The sequence below is a fragment of the Bufo bufo genome, chromosome 3, assembly GCF_905171765.1.
Source record: "Bufo bufo chromosome 3, aBufBuf1.1, whole genome shotgun sequence".
In the NCBI taxonomy this organism is placed as follows: Eukaryota; Metazoa; Chordata; class Amphibia; order Anura; family Bufonidae; genus Bufo; species Bufo bufo.
This window is the reverse complement of record NC_053391.1, coordinates 408836717-408846262: the sequence shown is the minus strand read 5'-3', so window position 1 is coordinate 408846262 and position 9546 is coordinate 408836717. Positions and strand designations below refer to the sequence as shown.

Genomic DNA, 9546 nt, shown 5'->3' with positions numbered 1-9546 from the left:
TACAGTGACAGTATAGACCAGTGATGGAGAACCTATGACACTCAGAGCCCTCTCTGTGGGCACCCACGCCCTGGAAATAGTCTATGGTGTACCAGTATGCCTTAGACTTTTCCTGCCATTCATCAGCGCAGGGCGTTGAATGTAGGCGGGCTATTATAGCTAAATGATAAAGTACATGGAAGACATGCTATATTGGACTGTAGTATTCAGGTTAAATTGCCGTGTTGGCACTTTGCGATAAATATGTGGGTTTTGGGTTACAGTTTGGGCACTCAGTCTGTAAAAGGTTCACCACCACTGCTATAGACAGTGTATAAAACTGATGGAACAGCTGCCAGCCCTGGTCTGAGAGAGAGATCTTTACTAGCCACATTGGGGGCGGCATAAAAGGAAGGGGTCGCTAAAAAATTACTGGGGGAGGGGGGCCCCATTAAAAAATTTGCTGTGGGGCCCAGTCATTTTTAGCTACGCCACTGATGAGAAGATAATTTCATTTTAACCACAAGGTTTTTCATTTCAGTTTTAATAACAGATCTAGAGTACTTTCACACTTGCGGCAGGACGGATCCGACAGGCTGTTCACCATGTCGGATCAGTCCTTTCGCCATGCCGCCGCTCCGTCCCTATTGACTATAATGGGGACGGGGGCGGAGCTCCGGTGCAGTACGGCAGTTCGCGGCGAGAGACGACGGACTAAAAAGTCGGACATGCGGGACTTTTAGTCCGGCGGCCTTTCGCCGTGCACTGCCGTACTGCGCCGGAGCTCCGCCCCCGTCCCCATTATAGTCAATAGGGACGGAGCGGCGAAATAGTGGAAGGACGGATCCGACATGGTGAACAGCCTGTCGGATCCGTCCTGCCGCAAGTGTGAAAGTAGGATAAAGCCTTCCCATTCTTGACATGAAGACCCCACTTTTTTAAACAAGCACAAACAAGAGAAAACATTTCAGATGAAAATCAGTTGAGGTAATCCCAAGACTCCAAGCACACGAGCTCGATGTATTCCTATATCTGTACTACACACAACAGGACAGGTTCAGTACGTAATGTCCATTCAGCAAGATATTGGAGATGATAGATCAGGATTACCATGAAGCATTAGTAAAGATTAATTCAGGAGTGGTTTCTGTGTGTGCTTGTATTATGCACGATTGACACCTTTATGCAGTTTAAAATGTATAATCTTAAACAGACCATGGGGTTATCCCCCTTACAAATTCTAACTGACCGCCCCCAATTGATCACACTCCAGCAGCGTCCATATTAGCAGAGCCCAAAGCTGCGCCTCTCTATATTTATAGAGGGACAAACCACGTCCTATTCCCCTGTAAAGTAAGTTTTTATGTCACGTGGTCACGCGCCATCCAATCACATAAAAGATCATGTCCTTACTATTCTCTTTCTAATCTGCCCTCTTGTTGCTAGCGTGCGTGACGTAAGCTCTTTTCTCTTCCCTCATTGGTTCGGCGTCCTCGGTTAACCGGAAAGGGCTGCCGGGGTTCCTTCCTTTCTGCTCGCCGACGCCATCATGGTGAGATGGGTGCACTTGTGCTCTGCTTACCCCGAGCCGTACACAGGGGGGTGCCGGCTCTCAGGGGGGTGTCAGAAGCAATGAGCGCTTCCATCAATACAGATGGAAGCGCTCATTGCAGGGGTCTGGGTCCTGTCACCGCTCAGCTCCCAGGTGTGGTTAAGGAATGGGTTAAATCCTAATGCTAACAGTAAGGGGATGTTCACATGGAGCTTTTACAACATGGATTCCGCACCCAAAAAATGTGCTGAAAATGCTTGCAGTTAGTCTCTATTGAATCGAATGGAGAAATGGCTTGGTAATTCCTTCCCTGCAGTTCTACATACCATGTGGAGGGGAAAGGGGTTACATGTCCTGACGTGGATGCTATGGCCAGGGTTAAAAAAAAAAGTAATTAAAACTGTGTCGGAATAAAAACCACATCCTAAACCATGTAGAATGCGGAAGTAAATTCCTCCATTCTTTGCTGTGCTAAAAAAAAACCTGAACATACCCTAAAGTGGCTACATGCACATGACTGGGGAAAAAACATAAAAATGGGCCCATCTAATATTCACAGTCATGAAAATGCTAATCACACGTCCGTTTTTCGCTGTCGTGTGCCTGTAGCCCGAGTGGGAGCTGTGCTTGGTAAATGACACTAGTCCTGGAACATCCCCGCTGTGCATAGCGGCCCTGCCCGTATAACGTCCCCCCCCCATCTAGAGTTTCTCCAGAGCCAAGACTTCTCAAGATATTGTAATTTACCGGTACTGGATCCCTACGGCCTCTGTGTACAGCACACAAAGGGTCTCTTCCGTAGTAAGGTAGAGCTTTTCTTTACGGTTGGATCCGTCTGACGTAAGGGTTTTAGGTCCATTATACTCGGTGGGACCAGTACTGCCACATATTAATCATGTTTGTCTCTTTGCAGGTGTACAAACGCTTTGTCCAGATCGGCCGCGTCGCCTACGTCTCCTTCGGTCCCTATGCTGGCAGACTTGTGGCGATTGTCGATGTCATTGACCAGAACAGGGTAACTATTAGCGGAGCGTGGTTCTGTCCATTACAAGGGATGATCATGTGATCCTGGAAGTTTCATTAAAGGGGTTTTCCCATCTCAGACAATGGGGGCATATCGCTAGGATATGTGCCCCCTTGTCTGATAGGTGCGGGTCCCACTACTGGAAACCGCACCTACAGTGAGAAAGGATCGGGGAAATGAACGGAGGGCGCACTGTGCATGCGCAGCCACTCTCCATTCATTTCTATGGGGCTGGCGAAAATTACCGAGCGCTGGCTCAGCTATTTCCGTCTCTCCCATAGAAATTAATGGGAGCAGGGGCCGCTCGTGTGCGGTGTGCTCCCATTCACTTCTATGGCAGCATCGAGGATCAGCTCTTGGTGGTGGATGGACCCCGGGAAATCTGGGGTACTCCAGCCACAGCTCTCCCTGCTCCGTTCTCGTCGTAGGTGTGGGACCCGCACCTGTCAGACAATGGGGGCATATCCTAGCGATATGGCCCCATTGTTTGAGATGGGATAACCCCTTTAAGGCCTCGTGCACAAGACCGTATGTATTTTACAGTTTGCATACCGAGCGCATATGCAAAATAGAGATACCGGCTGTGTGCAGCCTAATAGAACTGCCTAATGGCCGAATCGGAGAAGAAAAGTTCTGTCATTTCTGTCCGCATTCTTTACACACCCTTAGAAATGAATGGGTCTGTATGCAGCGCTCAAAAAATGCGGCTCAGACACGGACCCGTAAAACTGTTGTGTGCATGATGCCTAAGGGGAAGCAGCAGTTTTGGCATTACGTAGTGGAATAACTTGTGTAGTTTAGTACCTCATGTGAGTCTGGTGGCATCGGGCACGTTGTGCCAGCTTCTCTGTGCTGTGCTCATATGCCCGAGTCAACTTGGTTAAGATTTATAATATTTTTTTTTTTTATGCTGAAATGGGCAGTTGTGAAAGCTAAGCGCTTTTTGCGTAACAGCATGATGGAGGATTAGTGGCCCCAAAACTAATGATGCGTTACACCTCAGTTAGGACCTGCCGCCACCTTTGTTTTAGCAAATATTTGCTTTCCTAAAATAACAATTCTAGAGCATCTCTACTTATAGGTATCATGTTCTGTTCCTCTGTTATTCCTCTTGACTATTTGAATAACTTGATAATGGGTGCAGTATTCCTTGTGAGTGGCGTGTGTCACGACAGTCTGCCAATGTAAGGGTGTGTAGTGGACACCCCGCTAACTGGTGCCACCCAGTTGTCAGTTTATTCATAAACTTCTAATAGGAAGAATAGAAGAACTCTACAATGCATAGTTGTAAGAATAGATGTTCCAGAATACTTGTCGTGTCCTGGTTTTGTGGATGATTTAACCTTCTGTCTTCACAGGCTCTTGTAGATGGTCCCTGCAGCGGTGTGAGGAGGCAGTCAATGCCCTTCAAATGCATGCAGCTCACCGACTTTGTCATCAAGTTTCCACACAGGTTTGTATACGGCCTCCTTCACGCTATCTCTGTGTGCCGCTTATACTGGGGGTCGCTTTAAAAGGCTTGACTGCAGTTGTACAGTTTTTCCCCTCTTATATGGGATGAGAGCTGGTTGTATTAGTCAACCTGCTGTAAATATTGTGATGGGTACATGGTTGATTAGTGGTGTTTCTTTTACAATTGCTGACTAAAAGCTGTTTTTATGATTTTAGTGCACGCCAAAAATGCGTCCGTGTTGCTTGGGAGAAGGCTAATGTCAATGAGAAATGGACCCAAACAAGCTGGGCCAAGAGAATCGATGCCAGACAGAGGGTACGTTTTCTTTCTAACCCTGTTTACTTGTACTCGGCTCTCTAGGGATGTGTAAGTGAAGCTGTCCCATCTGATACAGTTCTGTTGTATATTTGATGTGCATATACAGACTTGCCTTTTTTTTGACTGGTTTGGTTTAGTTAAGGGCATGTATGCTAAATATCTCTAAGATGTCCATGTGGAATCTGCGGGCAAAGTAAAATTGTCCATACACACTAGAAAAATCAGCTGAACCCTCTAACTTCATTGGCGTTAACCAATTTGTGTTGGTATCCCGACTCTCCCCTGACCAGATGTCGGAAGGATCTTGCATGTTGCATTACAACATGCCTGATCCTTAGTTCCTGTGGGAGATATACTGCAGGTAAAGGTGCATTCACACGGCCATATGTATTGTATGCCTGTAAAAGGCAGATGCACCAAAAATGCAGATAACATCTGTGTTGTATCCTTTTTTTTTTTTTTTTTGCAAACCCATTGTAACAATGCCTATTCTTGTCCATATATGAACAAGAATAGGACATGTTCTATCTTTTGCTTGTCTTTGGAACTAGGGCTGCAGCTAACGATTGTTTTAGCAATTGAGTATTCTACCGATTAATTTTTATGATCGAGTAATCTAATAAGAAAAAATTAATTAATAGACTGTCTTCCTTCATAAAAACACATCAGTCCCCCTGCCATCAGTCCCTAACACCCTTCGTTCCCCCCTGTGCGATCAGCCCAAGTGCATCGACTCTGCCCCACCCCGGTGCCATCGGCTCTGCCCCAAGGCTGTGCCACACTTCAGTTAAATCACGGACGCACGGTCCGTGAAAGCCCTGCCTGCCCTCCTCCTGACACCCGGAGTGCACAGTGTCATTGGTTGCTATGCCGCTGGGTGCCCGGCCTTAGTCGTGCCCCCACACCCTCGATGTCACCAACTTGCGTTTCCAGCAGGGGCGCCGCCGACACTCCATCGTTCCGCGCTGCTCTGGGCTTGACGTCACACAGCGTGTCAGGTCACGGCGTGGGTATGTCAGGAGGTCAGTGCAGCGTGGGACCATGGACGTGCTGTGGAGTGTCTGGAGGCCTCCTGCTGTAAAGGTGAGTATTCTGAGAGCATTGCGGGCCAGCGGGAGACCACGGAGCAGGTAATAGCAAGCGCTTCACCCCAGCTCTGTGGTCTTGTGACACAAACGAATCCTCGCTGCAAAAAATCTGCATTGAGGATTTTTTTTGTGTCAAATTAATTGATTTAATTGAGTACTCGTTGCAGTCCTATTTGGAACAGACATATACAGATGCAGACAGCACATGGTGTACTGTCCACATTTTTGTAGCCCCATTGAAATGAGTGGATCAACATTCGATCCGCAAAAGATGCAGAACGAAAATTTGGTTGTTCGAATGGGGCCTAATGGTTTTTCTCATTCACTTTTGGGGGTAAAACGTGCATGTATGGCTAAAGGCACCTTTAGGGTAATGTCACATGTTCAGGGCTTATGTATGGAGAATCAGCACTGAAATCCGCAGGTGTTCGCAGGAAAATACATGCGGACCTCACATCCTCTGCCTATTGAAGGGAATGGAGAAAATGTGGTCAGAAAAAATCTAATAAATTGACATGTTACGGATTTTAAAATCTGCACCGCAGGTCAAAATCCACATGGGAAAAAATCTGCATTGTGTGCATGAGAATTTCAATGTATCTGACCTACTTTCAAGAGGAAACCGGACCGCTCAGGGGGCAGACCTGTAAGAGAATAGATGAGTACTTACCTGACAGGCCTTGCACCGCCACTCCCCAGTTCTCCCGGAAAGGCTATGTTTTCCCGGCTGCAGCTGTGACACCGAGTCGACAACACCTGACGGCAGCAGCCAGTCACTGGCCTCTTTGGTGCCCAGCGGAGGCCAGTAACGGACTGCAGCAGTTGTGTAACCAGAAAACAGTCTTGTCAGGCGAACCGGAGCAGCGTGCAGGGTCCATCAGGTAAGTACCCCTCTATTCTATTACAGGTCTGTCCCCTGAGCTTTCAGGGTTCCTATTGAAACCAGACTTGTGTAGGAATAGTGGCCAGCTATAGTCTAGTCTACCCGCTTTATTGTAAAAAGGAGTGCCTTTTACAATGTTCATTTGTATATAGCTGTTACGGCTACTAGCTACATAGCCTTCTGTTAGTGTGGGGCGTTCATTCCTGATTCGCAGAACACATGGTCAGTGCTTAAAAAAAAAAATGGACTCAAACTTTTTTTTTTTGAGGACCTTTCTCCTCTCCTGACATGTTTTGCCAAATACCTGCATCCCCCTTGCAATTCTGGAGCATCTATTCTTATACCTCCCATGTTGTGTCGCTCCGTTATTATTCCCACTAGAAGTTATGAATAAATTACTTAGAAGTTTGTAATAAAGGTCTAAATTGGTTACCAGTTATTGGCCTGTCCCTGGACACCCCCTCCACCAACCTGGTAGCACCCATCTAGACCTTAATTTTAAACTTGCGAATTTAAAACTTCTAGCAGAAATAATAAAGGAGGCATTATTGTGACTATTACATGGGGAGTGCAAGCAGTTACTAAAACGGACGTGTCAGGAAATGTGACAGTTCCTAAAGACTGGTGGCTGGCTTGTCAGTAAATAAGCCATTATAAGATCACAGGGGGACACTTATCAAATCGGATGTGAGATTTGGCGGGCGCACAGTTTATGCGACATTAGGTGAGCCTCCCCACTAAAAGTGAGATTAGACCTGGCTTATGGCTCATTTTCTATGTGTGGCTTTTATAGAAGTCACAGCCTATGCCAGGCAACCCCCTGGTCTACTTTTACACGAGTTTAAAACCACATTGCACTCATGCCAAATATAGGTGCACCATTTGATACATTTGGCGCAGGCACACAAGGCAAAGACAGACTTAAAACTGACACAAAAACCACAAGTGCTAAATGTCCTTCACAACCTCTCTTGTTTCTAGTCAAGTGACTTCAGTTGTACCCCTGTAGTAGTCACTCTGATGCTTATTAGTAAACTTGGTTTAGTTACAGTTTTTGGGTTTGTGTTTTCTTTTTTTGACTTGGAATTTGGTGATATGAGTATTTAGACCCTGATTTGGATTTGTGGTGTTTTATCCTGTTTGAACACTTCTATTTTAGTAAATGTTTAGGAACTTCTTAAACAGAACTTAATTATTTTCTACAGAAAGCAAATATGACAGACTTCGATCGTTACAAGGTCATGAAGGCAAAGAAAATGGTAAGTTTATTCTGATTGTTACTAGCCTGCGGTATTACCCAAAGTATTTTATAGTCTTGTGTAAGAGTCTGTCCACACAAATGGGAACCGCAGTGCTGCATCCAACAGTAGACCCTTACCGATGGCTTCCGACAGACCCCATTCACTTATGAGCTGTGCCATGATAGAGAATCTCACTGCACACTGTGCTATTAGTCCCATCAAATATGACAAGTGTGTGACATTGAGCCTCTGATGAACATACCAAATACTGGCGCCCCAGCACATGAACAGGGTGGTTCAACAGAAAAAACGTCAAAATAAGAGCTCTCGGTAAAGTGTACATTTTGCTAACTTTCCACTTGTAGCCACCCTCTTTGCTGACTTGTATTTCAGTAGTTCTTGCCTGTCTCAGCACATCCACAGTAGTATGTACCAACCTGGCTGCATCCCCTGACCACTCTCCTCACCAGTTTCATTAGGTGCCCTCTCCTCACAGTAGCTGTATCCTTCTGATGTGTAGAACTAATAGCGCTGGGAGTAATCCAGAGATCATGGGGGTATCGGTGTGAGAGGGGGTTGTTGGATGTTATCTAATGGGAGGCAGTTGCTACTGAGACAGCATGTAAAGCTAGCCAGAGCAGGGAGAGAGGATAGGGCTGAGGAATAGGAGCAGTATGTGGTCCGCGTGGGGCAGAGACTCTGCGAACGCTCCTCTTTCATAGCCAGTGTGAAATACATGGGGCAGGCACCTGGTCATTGAGGGATGTGGAACTTGTAGTTTAGAGTGGACAGGAAATTGCTTGCAGTCCAGGAGTGCTGCAGCTGAGGATAATGAAGGCCATTTTTTATTTTTATTTTAAATTGCTCAGCAACGCCTTGTAGGGGTCTGCTAGTTACTGTAACATTCTGCAATTCTACAGTGAAATCTTTTCTCATTTTACAGAGGAACAAGATTATCAGACATGAGATGAAGAAACTTGTAAAGGAGTCCACCGGGTCTGCAAAGTCTGCCGATTCTAAAAAACCAGCCAAGCCTAAAAAGTCTACCAAGGCTGCAAAGACTACCAAGTCTGTCAAGAAAGAGAAAGCATAATCCTTTCTCTTAATGGACAAAATAAACACTTGATTTATAGACCCTTCTGCGTTCATGTCTATTTGTCTTTAGGGATAACAAAAATGACCTGAGCTGTCCTTGTATTACATAGCTGCCATCTGAAGGATTTCCAATGTAACACTACATTTCCCTGCTGCACCCTCTATAGTGGAAATGTATTGTAGCAAAATCATCTGTGTGAGAAGGTGGTCCCTTAGAGACCTGCTTCATCACTGTGCACCATTCCATCAGAAAAGGGATGACTTTGTAACAACCCCTTCCCGACCAGCACCATAATAGTACGGCGCTGCAGGAAGTGACTTCCTGACCAGTGCCGTATTACTACGGCACACTGATCGGGCGGGTGCAGGAGCTGCGTTTGCCCGATCAGCTGCAGGGGACCGGCACCCCTGCTGTATGCGCCAGCTGTGGCGGGGAGCCGATGGCAGAGAAGGCAGCCCGATGCCTTCCACAGGCATCGGGGGCTGCCTTCCATGTAAGCCTGTGAGATCTAGCCCCCTGGATCTCACAGGCAGGAAGGCTGTAAGTGTATTAAAGTTGTGGGAGGGAAAAAGTTAAAGTTTTGCATAATAATAAAAAAAAGCTCCATGTAAAAGTGTTTTTTTAAATAAGAAAAGAAAAAATATTAGGTATTGCCGCATCCGTATCGACCGGCTCTATAAAAATATCACATGATCCACCCTGTCATTTGAATGCAGTAGAAAAAAACTAAGCCAAAACAGCCATTTTTGGACACCTCTCACAAAAAGTGTAATACCATGCGATCAAAAAGGCGTATTTAGCCCAAAATAGTACCAATCAAACCGTTCTCATCCCGCAAAAAATAAGACCGTACCGAAGACAATCGCCCAAAAAAATATATATATGGCTCTCCGATAACACAAAAACAAGATT

The 9546-nt window shown here is 45.9% G+C and overlaps 1 protein-coding gene across 1 annotated transcript; it reads left to right on the top strand.

Moving 5' to 3' along the window:
* Positions 1-1439: 1439 nt before the first annotated feature.
* LOC120995585 (60S ribosomal protein L14-like) lies at positions 1440-8675 on the top strand. The gene is made up of 6 exons (XM_040424862.1): positions 1440-1531; positions 2445-2546; positions 3914-4008; positions 4224-4323; positions 7503-7556; positions 8482-8675. The coding sequence occupies exons 1-6, from the start codon at positions 1529-1531 to the stop codon at positions 8629-8631; spliced, it is 504 nt and encodes a 167-aa protein (XP_040280796.1). The 5' UTR covers positions 1440-1528; the 3' UTR covers positions 8632-8675.
* Positions 8676-9546: the final 871 nt, after the last annotated feature.